This window comes from Mytilus edulis, chromosome 3, assembly GCF_963676685.1.
Source record: "Mytilus edulis chromosome 3, xbMytEdul2.2, whole genome shotgun sequence".
Lineage (NCBI taxonomy): Eukaryota > Metazoa > Mollusca > Bivalvia > Mytilida > Mytilidae > Mytilus > Mytilus edulis.
The window spans coordinates 71,190,281-71,206,117 of NC_092346.1; the positions used below are offsets into that span (position 1 = coordinate 71,190,281).

Here is a 15,837-nt window from a genome sequence, read left to right on the forward strand (position 1 = left end):
CACGTGTTAATTCCAAAAATTATGCTCAATAGGTTATAGATTTCCTAGTCAGTAAATCAATAGTTTACACCAGATCGACAGTTGTTTATATGTATCCACGAGTCACGCTTTACTGAAACTCTTCACAAACATTACAACGTAACCAACTCATGCCCGAGTAAAATACAACTCTGTCCTTAAAAAAAAACAAACATATCCGACCGTTTATAGAGACATGTCGAGTCGTCTATCAGAGAGGCAACTCGGAATTATCAGGATACGTTTTAATTTCAACGGTATATAGAATATGTCCTTAAATAATGTGAGGATACAATAAGATTGGAAAACAACTTTTGCAAAGTATTATAAATTAGATAGGGTCGGCAAATTAAGTTTTATAATACTCAGCACTAGTTGACTACTTTTCGAAATATTTATAATGTTCTTTGTTGTACTTGTAGCGTTGCATTCTTCATGTCATGACATACTAGATACTCGGTGATCAGTAACAATGGAGCATAATTTTAAAAATCACATCAGAAAATGTGTACGAAAGCGCTGTGATCATCCTCTTGTGCAACATTTAAATCCATCAGTGATAAAAATTAAAATGATGTTGTTGAATCACTCATTTCGTGAATTTTGCTGATTTATATCAATTCGTTATAATTTTTACAGTTACAAATATTAAGAAAAACATATGTTGTTGTTGCTATAATTTTGTTTTATATTTTTCATTTATTTAGTTTATGTCACAATTACAGTAACTTCCATATCATCTATTATTCAGATGAAGTATTTTCAATTTGCTTCCCAAAACTGTTACTGCGACCATCCTTTCATGTGTAAATTCTTAAAATCATTTCATCATAAAATTAAAATAAAGTGGTGATTGACTATTTAATATGCTTCTTCCATCATTCCGCTACTGGTTTCTGTACCTGTTCAAATTCAGTAATCTTGACAATTGTTTGCGTTGTCTCTCTTTGTTTTCTCTACTGGGAATTGGTTGCTATAATAAGCTATTCCATTGATCTTTTATGTTGCAGCCATTAACCGTTTAGTCAGACTTGGTTCGATATATAACAGTCATGTTTCTTTGTTTCTTTTTATTTGTTTATCATTGAATGCTGCTTTTTTGGAGTTAAATATCAACTTATTCGTGTTTAAGTTTGAAAAATCAAAAGATCTAGTTGTTATATGGAAACACTTCACCCCACTAATATTCATTCGATAGACTCTAAATAAAATGGATCGATCAATTAACATTCATCTTGCAAAATACGTTAAACATTAACTTGATGAAGAACAGACCCTTAACCCTACTTTTAATCAATCCAAAGTATAAATTCAATAACCTTTATTTATATTTATATTTACTATCGACAGCGTCTATACAAAGAATCACTAAGGATTATTTAAAGGTTTCATTGTCATGATCGGTACATGTCAGAAAACGTATTTAAAATACCTCATTTAGATATTAAAAAGTAAATCAACTTATTGACTATTTTCGTTTACCCTTGAGTAAACAAACTTTAATGGGGATTCTCTGAAGAAGATCTGATTATGGTAAGATAGTACCTTCTTCAACGTTAATGCTTTACGATGATTTCATATGCTTATACATGTTAAAGAAAATATGGCAAAGTTAAGTGATAAAATCGTTAGACTATTAAAAACCTTTTATTCAAGTCATGCAGCGAAAGTAAGATCAAAACAAAATACTGTTACACTAAAACGTGTGTCTATAAATAATATATTTGTTAGGCCGTACATACAAGTTCATAAACTAGTTCCGTATGACTCATGCAACGGGCAAACCATAAAAACGAAAACATTTATTCACACAAGATACTCGAAACATATAAATTGTGCTGCCATTATAAAGTCGTCACATTAATTTACATCCGTGCAATGTGATTAGCACTGATTAATATTTATTTTGAATAAATAATGGATATACGTATTTTTAAAGGTAAATGCAAGCAAAGTATTTTGACGTTTTATTTCGTTGGGTTGCTTTTTTTTTAACATAATTATACCTAAAATCTCTTTATATTTTGAAAATAAATATCAGCCAGTCCTGACTGTAACGTGATAACGCTTTAATTCGTGTTACTACTAAACCATGAAAATGTATCTACTAAGTATTCAATCATTAATAATAATAATACTTTTATTCCAAAAGCAAGAACAACATATACGATATATATACAATGTTTGACAACTTAATTATACATGAAACATATTACATACACAGACATAATTATAATGAAATTTTAAATACTTTTTTTAAAAGATTAAATCACTACAACAAATAAAACGCAGTGTATGAGATTGATTTTTTTTTTTTACATAATTGTTCAAAATTGACAGCAATATTCTAATTAAGTAGTTTCCCTGGTAAATTTATGTATCTACCAAGCTTGTTATGATTAATAATGTTGCCAACCAAACGTCAGTAAATTAAAAAAAAATATATAAGTTAAACGAAGTAACTGTAATCTCCATTAGATTATGGGGTACTGCACAAATTGTCTATACATAGACTTTGCTATTTCTATTTTTTTTTGGAGGGTTATACAAGTTTATGAATATGTTGTATTTTGGGATTCATCATTTGAAAATACATCCATCAACCGTTCAACCAGAGAATGAGCACTCACAAACATGTTTAACACTGCCACACACTGTATGTGCCTGTCCCAAGTCAGGAGCCTGTGGTACAATAGCGGTCGTTAGTTCTTGTCTGTAATATAACGGAACGGAATACGGAACGGAAACGGAAACAGAAAGAATTAACATCTTTTCTTTTTGGTTATTTTATCTACATAGGCATGTTTTATACAGTATTACATACATGTACAAGACACAAACAGAGAAATGAATTCAAAATAAAAGATTTTAAAGCATAAGGACTGAGTATTGAAATAATTGCCAGGAGATGATGAGACTGTGTTTTAAAAATATGTGATCGAAGGCCATTTCGTACGTCGTTCCTGCGATTCATGAGTCTGTTCGTCTTTTCTTTAAAAAAAGTTTGATCAATGTCAATAAGATAGTAACCGAACAACACAAAAAAAAATCTCTATAGGCATAAAAAAGATTGACATCGGCCTCGATTCTATAAATAGGTTGTTAAGTAATAATTTTTTGGGGAAATACTTTGCATCATTATTTTTCTTTGTTTCTTTTTTAATTGCCTTGAATCAAGATTAGTGATGTGGTGTGTCATGTTGCGTTGTTCGGCATTGGTTATTTTCGTTGTATCTTTTCTTGTATAATGGAAAGAAAACGTAACAAAATCCGATATGGAAACCAGGGAACTAGAATAGAAACTTGTATATACTTTATGAGAAAAAAAAATGACAAATCTCTCACTATACAAAGCCTTTCTCACCCTTTTACAATACTCAATGATTTGTATAGTAAATCCTTGCAATACTGAAGTATGCTGTTTGGTATTTACATAGGAAAAGCACTATATCACCTAGAATTTAAATCAATAAATACGAATTGATGTGCAAAAAGAGGCGAACAGTTAGTAGCCTACATGGATATATACGATTTGCACATTGCCCTCACCAAGTTAGTCGTAGTCATGTCCTAAATGTCCACGGTGCTTTAGGCAAAAAATATCAAAGGGATATTCAAACTCAGAAGTCGAAAAAAAAAACGACAACGCCATGATTAAAAAAGAAAAAAAGGCCAAAAAGACCAAAAGACAAACAGACAAACAATTGTACACAAAACACAACATATAAACTAAAGGCGGCTGAGCAACACGAACCCCACGAAAAACTTAGGGTTTGCTCAGGAAGGGTAAATAGATCCAGCTTCATATGTGACACCCGTTAACATAGCATGTATTATTATTCATTTACATAAAAGGAATATTGAAATTTGAAAGTTACTTTTATTTATATATTGATAGTCTTTAATAATTTTGGTGCTATGTCAAGACAACTGAAAAGTCATTCTGCTCTGTTCTTTTTTAATGAAGGCAATGATACTTAATTTTACACTATGCATCTGATCGTTTGGCTGTTTCTACTGGCCAAACACCCTATTTTCCAAGATATCACTGATATCATTTGCTAAATAACACCTGACCCAGAACAGTTCCTTGAGATACCCCAGAATCAACAGCCTGTTGGACCTGTTTGATGTTTGACATACATACAGATTGTGTGTGTGGCGGGGTTCAACATGTTAGCGGGATCCCAACCCTCCCCCAACATGGGACGGTGGTATAACATAACAACATAAGAACGAACAAAAAAAAATGAGTTGCTTAACTCATCAGATGGACACAAATACAAGTGAACGTGGCTGTGTACTTGTACATTCCAACAACAAAAAGTCACTAGGTACAGATATGAGAGTACTCGCAGTTAACTGACAGTAAATGTTAGTTCAAAGCCACTAACAACTAACAAAAAAAATAATGCATCTAAGACGTAAAGCATTGGTGATATAAAAATCTAGACGGTAACACATTATAGGGTAGCATACTATATGTTGCAGCATCTTTCAGAGAATGCATGTTTGAGATAATTAGCAGACATTCACAAATGTCTCCTGTTGTCCATTTATGAGGTATCAAGCTAGTATTAATGATTGTTGAACAATTTGTGAATAATGATATGCTAGTTCATTTTTTTTAAAACATTTTATGGCCTATTTCTTCTGGCCCTCATACTTTTTATGTATTGAATCCATGTTATAATTTTGTTCTCGCTTAAGTTATTATGTCTTTCTATTTTGAATGTAGCGGTTTATTTAGTGGTACATATTTAGTTGATGTCTTCTTAGTTGATACAATTATAGCGAACTGTTCATCAATGTGTTTGCTCTGTCAGGATCGTTTTCTGCTGGTAATTGGAACTGCTTTAGTCTTAAGTGGTATACTTTGAGAAAGTTCTTTTTATAATATCTGACCTGGCCCTGCTAAGAAAGCTTTGCTCGTCACTTGGTGTTCGTCGTCCAATTTCGTCTTTTTTAACTTTTACAAAATGTCTCTGTCTCTGAAACTGCTAGGCCAAATGTTATTGAACAAATGTCTTTTAGGGAATCGCCTGCTAGTTTTGGTTAAACTTTTCAACAATTATCATTGGTGTATCTAATTTAAAAACTGTGTTGAATAACCCTGACTGTAAGCCAAGTTAGCCGACAAGGTTAAAATAAAAACATAGGGATAAAATGTAAGTGCTGTTACTTAAAAAACGTAATGAATAACGAAAACCTAATGTGAAAAACATGTCTAATCTGACATTGGACTCGGACTTTAAAATGAGTTTTACTGTATGTACATGTATTGCTTCATATTTGTTTCTTTATTCTACGTTGGCTAGAGGTATAGGGTGATGGTTGGGATCTCACAAAACATGTTTAACCCAGCCAAATTTTGCGCCTGTCCCAAGTCAGGAACCTCTGGCCTTTGTAAGTCTTTTATCTTTTTTTAATTTAATCTCCTTTATATGTGTTGGAGTTTAGTGTGAAGTCAATTTTCACCAAAGTACAATCTAATTAAAAACCGATCTCTCATCGCTCCTGTTTCTGATATGTCGCGTGAATCGCTCCTGTTTCTGATATGTCGCGTGGGACGCGACATATCAGAAACAGGAGCGATGAGAGATCGGTTTTTAATTAGATTGACCAAAGTAGTACACAATTTTATTTAGGGACCAGCTGATACCACCTTCGGGTGCGGGATTTTCTCGCTGCGTTGAAGACTCATTGGTGGCCTTCGAAAGGTGTCTGCACTTTGGTCGGGTTGTTGCCTCTTTGACATGTTTCCCGTTTTCATCATCTCATTTTTTTAGAATGTTGAGCTCTACCTTCTGTCCATTCGCGTCAAAACTGTTAGATGACTTCTTATAGGAGTTATCAACCTTATATGACGAATTTTCTCACTTGCATGTTCGCCTGTTATATTGAAATATATAAACTTTTATTACCAAAAATTACCAGCAAGACAAGATCTATTGATTTTCATAGTTCTTTATTCCCCACTTAAATTCCGTCTAATAAAAAATATCTTTCCGTTTCCGTTCCGTTTTCCGTTTCCGCCGTTTAGCAACACCCTTTATTTGGTGGATAGTTGATTCATCGGAATCCTTATTTTCATATAAATGGCCGTTATTATAATTTTGCTTCCGGTCAGATGTTATGATGAGTAAAATCGGGTTTAGTCGACTAGAAAATATGATTTATTTGTTAGTTGTAATAAGCTTTGAAACTAATACTCTGTGTCTTTAGTTTTATTGTGAGTTGTTTTTTGTGCTTTATGTCGATTTGATGAGTCAGGCAGGCCTTTTTTGAGTGGTGTGTGGTACTGTTAAAGCACATTGCATTAATGTCTCAGGTTTATATGAGAGTTGAGCGTTCGCAAACATGTTCAACCCCGCCACATTATGGTTGTGCCTTGAAGGCTTCCCGAGTCAGGAACCTGCTTTGTTAATTGCTGTCTTCCATATTTTGTTTTTCGTTTATTGTTTTGATAGATCAGACCAGGCCGTTAGTTTTCTTGATTGAATTGTTTTATATTGTGTCAGGCCAAAATATTTTATAGTTTATTGTAAAGTATGAGTTTTGCTCAAAACTGAAGACCTGTTATCGATTAGCGGTACTAAACGGGGAATAAATATACATTTGTAGTTTAGATTGTTTTGTTACCAGTGACGGACAAATTCCGGAATTTCATGCTTTCTCAGGCACTAGTTGGTTTATCAATGTCATTGAGTACAGCCATACAGTTGGAGACAAGTACAAATTATTAAAGGGGGGGAAAAAGTCAATGAAAATGTATAAATTTATATCACCGAGTGAACTTTGCCTCTAAAACACATCTTTCAAATTGGTAGAAATTTGAGATTATTTGAACTTGCTTAAACGTTCATGGAAAAGGTTGTGAAACATGGGAATTTTCTTAGTGTTCCTTTGTGGGATCTCTGTGACAGTTTTATTCTTTCAGACCGATGTTTTTTTCCATTATATGCCAATATAAATGAGATGAATATCAAGAGTTGCCTCCCGTTTACCACATGTTTGACTATTTCAGGATGAAAAATTAATTTGAAGTAAATTTCAGTAGTCTGCCACTATAAAGAACAGTTTCTGTGGTGGTCTAGATTTTTTGTAGCTATACTTTCATCTCTGATAACAGTAAAATGACCGAAATTATGGTAAATTTCACCAAATTTCCGAATTACAAAACTGTTTATTACAATACATTGACTGAAATAAAAAATAAAAAGGTGCTACATTTATGTCATTTGGTCTTTCATGGATAGTTGTCACATTGGTAATCATACAACATCTTATTATTTGTATAAGAAAGAGGACCGGATAGTTGTCACATTGGCAATCATACAACATCTTATTATTTGTATAAGAAAGAGGACCGGATAGTTGTCACATTGGTAATCATACAACATCTTATTATTTGTATAAGAAAGAGGACCGGATAGTTGTCAGATTGGTAATCATACAACATCTTATTATTTGTATAAGAAAGAGGACCGGATAGTTGTCACATTGGTAATCATACAACATCTTATTATTTGTATAAGAAAGAGGAACGGTTTAGTTGTCACATTGGCAATCATACAACATCTTATTATTTGTATAAGAAAGAGGACCGGATAGTTGTCACATTGGTAATCATACAACATCTTATTATTTGTATAAGAAAGAGGACCGGATAGTTGTCACATTGGTAATCATACAACATCTTATTATTTGTATAAGAAAGAGGACCGGATAGTTGTCACATTGGTAATCATACAACATCTTATTATTTGTATAAGAAAGAGGAACGGTTTAGTTGTCACATTGGCAATCATACAACATCTTATTATTTGTATAAGAAAGAGGACCGGATAGTTGTCACATTGGTAATCATACAACATCTTATTATTTGTATAAGAAAGAGGACCGGATAGTTGTCACATTGGTAATCATACAACATCTTATTATTTGTATAAGAAAGAGGAACGGTTTAGTTGTCACATTGGCAATCATACAACATCTTATTATTTGTATAAGAAAGAGGACCGGATAGTTGTCACATTGGTAATCATACAACATCTTATTATTTGTATAAGAAAGAGGACCGGATAGTTGTCACATTGGTAATCATACAACATCTTATTATTTGTATAAGAAAGAGGACCGGATAGTTGTCACATTGGTAATCATACAACATCTTATTATTTGTATAAGAAAGAGGAACGGTTTAGTTGTCACATTGGCAATCATACAACATCTTATTATTTGTATAAGAAAGAGGACCGGATAGTTGTCACATTGGTAATCATACAACATCTTATTATTTGTATAAGAAAGAGGACCGGATAGTTGTCACATTGGTAATCATACAACATCTTATTATTTGTATAAGAAAGAGGAACGGTTTAGTTGTCACATTGGCAATCATACAACATCTTATTATTTGTATAAGAAAGAGGACCGGATAGTTGTCACATTGGTAATCATACAACATCTTATTATTTGTATAAGAAAGAGGACCGGATAGTTGTCACATTGGTAATCATACAACATCTTATTATTTGTATAAGAAAGAGGACCGGATAGTTGTCACATTGGCAATCATACAACATCTTATTATTTGTATAAGAAAGAGGACCGGATAGTTGTCACATTGGTAATCATACAACATCTTATTATTTGTATAAGAAAGAGGACCGGATAGTTGTCACATTGGTAATTATACAACATCTTATTATTTGTATAAGAAAGAGGACCGGATAGTTGTCACATTGGTAATCATACAACATCTTATTATTTGTATAAGAAAGAGGACCGGATAGTTGTCACATTGGTAATCATACAACATCTTATTATTTGTATAAGAAAGAGGACCGGATAGTTGTCACATTGGCAATCATACAACATCTTATTATTTGTATAAGAAAGAGGACCGGATAGTTGTCACATTGGCAATCATACAACATCTTATTATTTGTATAAGAAAGAGGACCGGATAGTTGTCACATTGGTAATCATACAACATCTTATTATTTGTATAAGAAAGAGGACCGGATAGTTGTCACATTGGCAATCATACAACATCTTATTATTTGTGTAAGAAAGAGGACCGGTTTAGTTGAAGGCTTAGACTATACCTAATCTATATAACGGATAAAAAACCACTGTTTTGTTGATACTTTGATGAAAATGATTAACGTCAAAAATCAGTTATGTTTGACTTGTTGGCAATACAAATCCTTGTTTTAATTTTCAGGCTTCTCAGCTGAGTGAAGAACAACAACAAGGTAAACTTAAAATCAGCAGAGTTTTTGGCATTTTGTAAACTGCAAACTCAACAAAAATGGAAAAGAATGTACCATAATATGAGAAATCAATAATCATGTTTTAAGTGTCTAAGGGAGACGTATTTACTGAATCCCTGTATTTCTATAGTATAATTATCATTTGAAAAATTTGAAACATAAAATATTGTTTAAACTAAGTTAAAGACTACTTCATGGTCAAAAGAAAAGGGTAATGCAATGATGGTATTCACTAAGTCTTCCTGCTTGCAAGTAAAAATGCCGCAATAAGTCGCATATGTTATGTCAAGTGGGAAATGTTGATATAATAAAGATAAATATAGATTATAACATGATGTTGACCATAGGGTGATAAGGGGTCTGATATGAAAATTTGCCAACGACGTTGAAATGCCATGCGAAATCGTTGACTGGCCTATGCAAAAACGTTATAGAAAGGCATGCGATAATAACCGGAAACAGTTCATATAAACCGGAAGCAGTTGATAACAAAAGTCATATTTCACGGCTAAGACAATTCTTCAATTTAATGAATAAACATATGTAAAAATTAGTTTTTTATCATTGGTAAAATTATACCATTATTTTTCTTTCTTTAAGTATATGATAAGTGTATCTATCTTATGAATCTTATTATATTTTCATCTGACTTATCCTGCGTCTGGGATATTAACTTCACAGTAACTCTGAACATCGATATTTATATTCTTATAGGGGTAAATTCAGTAAATAGGTATACGTCATCAGGGACCGCCCATTTAGGAGAGGACCGCCCATTTAGCTTTCTGTATAACACTGAAGTCATATACTCTTCTGATTGGTAGATAATGTTTTTAATAAATATTTTTTGCCAGATGGATCAAAACTAAGTTGAAAAAAAAATAAAAAAATAAATGCTGAATGTATTAAATGTTTTTTCTACAAGGTTGAAAAGTAATGGGGTCAGTATAGGAATTCAGTGCGAATCTACATTGTTTGTAAACAAGGCCATGTGAATGCCCAAAAATGCCGCATGACCCTATGTTTTTATTAGTGCAAAAGATGGGGCTATATTTGTACTTTCATGAATGTTATATGAAAGTTTACAATTTCTAAAGGTAAATCAGGTATAAATTTAATTCCATACATAGATTAGCATTAAAGTCAATGGGAAATTTTTTATTGAATTTACCCCTACAAAAGATAAGTTGATCATTTGTAAGGAGATTTCGACAACAGCAAACCTTAGACCAAAACAACAATCTTTGGAAGACATTCAAGTAGAGATGTATTTTGTCTTTCTGATGCAAATAAAATCATTCCGTTTAAAGAAGTCCTTCGAAGCAAATTTCGAATAAACGTGTACAATTTGAAATATTGCCGTATAAAAAGTCACAGTCACATGAAGCGCTAAAAAATTAACATCTTGATTTTATTGAAATTAAAAAAAAATATGACTAATATAATGTTTTAATATTCAAATTCAATCATTCTCAAATTGTAGTTGGTAAGATGATTCGAGTACATGTATGTAAATATATACATATATACATACCAATAATATGCACTATAACTGTTATGAACTATTTTAGAAATCAAAGAATACTTTGACATTTTTGATGAAGACAAATCAGGGAAACTTTCAAGAGTTGAAGTAGCTGGTGTTGTACGTGGGTTAGGGCTGAACCCAACTAAAGATGAACTTGAAGAAATGTTTCAAGGAATAGACAAAGATGGTATGTAATCTTGTGAGTGGTATTTTTATAGACGGTCAGTTATGTAGTATATTTATAAACATCCTATCAGGACGTTTTTATAAAATGACTCAAATCCTTTTTAAGGTTTCCTTAATTGGATGCGGACGATCCAAAGAACTATGCATCAAATTGGAGCTGTCAAAAGTATTATTTATAGAAAAGCACTTCAGCTAGTATATATGTTATGAAGAATTACATATTTACATATTAATTGGACGCTAAAATGTTTGAATAATAATTGTGGTTATTTGCAAACTTTTGCTATCTATAAATTGTTTATATTTAATTTGAACTCCTTAATAAAATGCCCTTCAATGGCATTCAAAAATATGAACATATACAATTACAGACATGTCTCTATACAAACAATATCAAAATCTTTAGAATATCTCTAACTAAAACACAATTTTCAAATGTCTTTGCGAATAAGTAGGAAAAATTTGAAGATTGCATTGGTTGTTAAAACTAGCCATGTTCTAGTTCATGTCTTTGCGAATAAGTAGGAAAAATTTGAAGATTGCATTTGTTGTTAAAACTAGCCATGTTCTAGTTTAGCAGACGTACACAAGATCGACGCAAATAACAAACTCGTTGCTACCAAGTATGTATGGAGTCAAAAGACTGGTTATTTGATGTTACGACTTTACTAAGCTGACATATGACAACTCCAGGGGTTTAACAGGTGCTTGGTTCAGCGAGAAATGTTATTTTGTATTCACAGGAAAACAAATGCAGAGGAAATATAATAAGATTGTCAATGAGACAACTACATTGCTCTCCATATCTCATTTGGAAAAAAATATGCTTAGTCATTTTTACGAATGAATTGGGGTGACTAAAAAGACCATTATATTTCAGGTTCGAATGAAATAGAATACAATGAGTTTGAAGAATACTACATGAAAACCTTTGGTTCACAAAACAGAAATGAGCATGCTGATCTAATGGAAGCTTTTAAAACATTTGATAAGGATGGGAATGGATTTTTAGATATAGACGAATTGAAGGATGCACTGCTGAACAAAGGAGAGGATCATTTAACAGATGAAGACTTTAAAGAAATGATAGCTGCCGTTGATATTGATGGAGATGGACTAGTTAACTATGAAGGTAAGTAATCATATTATGCAACATCCAAGTGTAATCTGAAATATTTATTTATTAATTAACCAGAAAATTGCTATAAAAAATAATGCTCTGAGTAATGGGCAGTTAAATGTAGCTGTGCTACCATATATTTCACCCTTTACTGTAACAGTTCCTATTTAAATATTTATGAGTCCTAAGTCTAAGTTAAAATTAGAGAAAACAGAACAATACAGTAAAATTCACATAAATATACACTATAATTATGTACATTGTTGGTAAATATAAAAACCATTTGTACAAGCTATAGAAACAGGACGAAAAGCGAGGCTCACGTTTTATATTCCGACAATGTACATACATTGTTTTATCCTGTGTTTTTTACCAAGCACTCGAAGCTTTAGTTGTTGAAATCCAAATATTTGTCTCTGTTATTTTATTTTTAAAGAAATTGACCAAGTTTAATAAACCGGCAGACCGCGAAGAGGGCCCCAAAATGAACTGTCAAGCAAAAAGAAATATCCACATTATAGTTTGCTCAATATGTAAGCGTGGTAACCGGACACTTTTTTGTACAAGTACAAATAAAGCAAAAATATATTGGTTGTTTGTACAATAATTGACTGTTGCAGGATAAAACAATGTTCGTAGCCACAATACCACATTTCACTTGATTGTGAAATATCAGAATGCGATTAGTCCCCTAATTTTATTTTGCCATGAACAACACGATGAGTGTCGTTGGTGTTGTTAGGTTTCAAATTACTCATTCGTTTTCTGTGTTTTGTTTTGCAGGCTGTTGTTGATCTTGTCGTCATCTCTTTGTTTGATCATAGTATCTGTTTGTTTTCTTTTGATATGTTTTTATTTTTCTCTTTGATCATTTTACATAAGACAATATGGTAGAAAACGATTGAACTATTTAATTCACACTACTACTACTACTAGGGGATGTTTAACGAACTTGACTGCCAATGAGGGTCTTACGATCGGCATTCTTAAATGGCACAATCGAGTGAAACACTTCCACTTATGAAACATTTTACATTTAAATCCTTATCACTCACGAAAGATACGCAGATGGCGCTACATTGCAATCGATAAACATATATTGGGACTTATAACCTGTTGTTCAGTTGGTGTCGTTTGTTGATGTGGTTTATTACTGTTTCTCGTTTCTCGTTTTTTTATATAGATTAGACCGTTGGTTTTCCCGTTTAAATGGTTTTACACTAGTAATTTTTGGAGCCCTTTATAGCTTGTTGTTCGATGTGAGCCAAGGCTCCGTGTTAAGACCGTACTTTGACCTATAATGGTTTACTTTTACAAATTATGACTTGGATGGAGATTTGTCTCATTGTCACTCATACAACATCTTCCAGTCATATCTAATAAACTAATGAAAGTTATATTTTTTTGTGTCGACCAAATATCCAAGAAATCCATGATTTTTTTATATAAAAGACAATATTCAAAATGTATCTAGAGAAGATTATTTTTATTACTTCGTCAAAATATTATACTAAATTGAAACATTAAAAAAAAGACAACTTAAACTCTTTTTTTCTAAATAAATGATAACGTAATCGTTGGCAGATCAAACCACGGTATAAGGCATCCCAGGAAGGTACATACGGGTTATTTTATAAATTGAAATCTGTATGTTTTTTTTTTTAATTTTTGATTTGGTTACTATGTTGAAATGTAATGTCACTTTCTCTTACAATTTGTGTGTGATTAAATGGTAACATGATAGTAGAAGTAAACATTATATTTAAAATCATAACTTGGTTGTACTTTCTGATCTTTTTGTTTTTATATTTCAGAATTTGTCAATTTGATGAATCCGCAGTGATAACTTTTACAAAGGAAATGGGAAATTAAGAACTTGCTTTGCAATCTACTTTTATAAATGTGCAAATCTAAATGAGAATGAAAGACGATATTGACAAAGATTTTTTCCCGTTATATACTAGTCAACAAAAGTAACAGTACACAAGTTTGAACTCCAATTTTGAACTATCATAAAATATAATAAATAGGAAAGTCTGTTCTATTATCCAATGAAAATCATTCATTTGCACAGCAAATGCATATGGTTAAAAGAATCTGACCAAATTGGAAAGTGAGAAAATATCGTGTTATTGAACACAGGGGTCAAATATATTTTGCGGAAAAAGATGACAAAAGTTTGCGCTTAATTTCGAAGATGAGAATTAAGTATTTAAATGTCTGTAAAGGCCTTAAAAAATTTAAGCAGACCATGTTTAAATTTAAAGTTTTAAGTTCAAATATCGATTTTTAAATTTTTGGTTGAAAATACGATTTTTTAAACAACAAAAAATTGCAAAAAACAAATTTCGCGTTTGTGCCCTAAATCAATGGTTTTAATAAGAAAATAACACTCTGCAAATATTAGACCAATTGGTCAATTATTTATCTTGGTACAGTGTATCCAATTTGATTATATATGGTAAATACATTGCCTTGTATCGTTACTTTTGTTGACTAGTATGGTATAAGTAGACTCTTGATATTTGTTGTAGTATTTATTTTAATTTTATTCTTGAATAAAAATAAATGTGAAGTTTTATCATTGAACGTGTATTATTTCAAACCACTAGATATGTGTACCTTTAGGCCGGACGGGTTGACAACCTTTAGCATGAAAACTGTTAAAGCAGGACTTCAAACCGCTGAACACTTTGTAGAAACGCATATGTATACGCAAAAAAAAAGAAACTGTTATTAATGTTACATTTTTTTTTATACCACAGTACTAAAGTGACAACATACTCTGAGACTCAATGTTGTTTGCATGGTGTATTAGCTCTTAAATGTTTATGATGTGTCTTACAGAAACTCGGGTCTATACAATAAGTACAACCATACGGTACACATTGATGATAAGGTTCACATCAAGATATCAGTATTTTGGTATTGACAAGACTGTTACTAGTATCGTTTGTACTGCATGGTTGATCCGGTATCTCCAACTATGATGTTAATACAATAGAGGTTGTATGTTGGCATTATTAAATTGAAAAGTTAGTGAAACTAGTAAAATAAATTCCATCACGTTAAATCACAACAACAAGCTCATGGATGACATTGTTACCGCTATGTGATACAAATAACGAAGAGACATAACGATCTAAACCCTTTATCAAGTCTCTCTTATCAAGTTATTATACATTAAAGTCCTGGGGCCGGTAACAAGAAATTGTATTAAGAGAGGTCGTAAGTATTGAATTAAGGGGAAGATAAGATAATTCTAAGTTCATTCAAAGAGTATAAATCAAAGCTCCCTCAGGTTGTTTGTAGATCGGTCTTATTTCCCCCTTAAGTTGCATCGTAATAGTTTTCAAGTTACGAGTTCTTAATAATTTTCTGGCGTTTCCGATTTTAGTTCCTCGCAAAGAAATTAGAATCACCGTAAATGAATCATAAAAACGTTTTAATGAACGATAAAATGCGCATAACAATCAACTACCCATTTAACCTAAGGAAAACAATTTTGGCCTCAGACCACCATTATTCTTCCCCTTTGCTACAATGCTTTTTGTGATAAAAGTTAAATTAAATTAAAAAACAATTCACCGCTTCAAACATGAAATTAATTTAACTGCTTATAGACCATAATCATTTTGATAAATATATGCTTGTCTGAGGACAACTCACTTTTATAAATTGTTATTTGGATGGAGAGTTATCTC

The 15,837-nt window shown here is 32.0% G+C and overlaps 1 protein-coding gene across 1 annotated transcript; it reads left to right on the forward strand.

Annotated features, from left to right (window-relative positions):
• Positions 1 to 1,425: 1,425 nt before the first annotated feature.
• LOC139517318 (squidulin-like) lies at positions 1,426 to 14,718 on the forward strand. The gene is made up of 5 exons (XM_071308246.1): positions 1,426 to 1,551; positions 9,251 to 9,281; positions 10,871 to 11,014; positions 11,894 to 12,145; positions 13,948 to 14,718. The coding sequence occupies exons 1-5, from the start codon at positions 1,549 to 1,551 to the stop codon at positions 13,974 to 13,976; spliced, it is 459 nt and encodes a 152-aa protein (XP_071164347.1). The 5' UTR covers positions 1,426 to 1,548; the 3' UTR covers positions 13,977 to 14,718.
• Positions 14,719 to 15,837: the final 1,119 nt, after the last annotated feature.

Excerpts from the sequence above, each read along its gene's own strand:
- LOC139517318 (XM_071308246.1), top strand. Across the intron at positions 9,282-10,870 it reads GAGTGAAGAACAACAACAAG|AAATCAAAGAATACTTTGAC; the intron begins GTAAACTTAAAA and ends GAACTATTTTAG. Across the intron at positions 12,146-13,947 it reads TGGACTAGTTAACTATGAAG|AATTTGTCAATTTGATGAAT; the intron begins GTAAGTAATCAT and ends TTTATATTTCAG.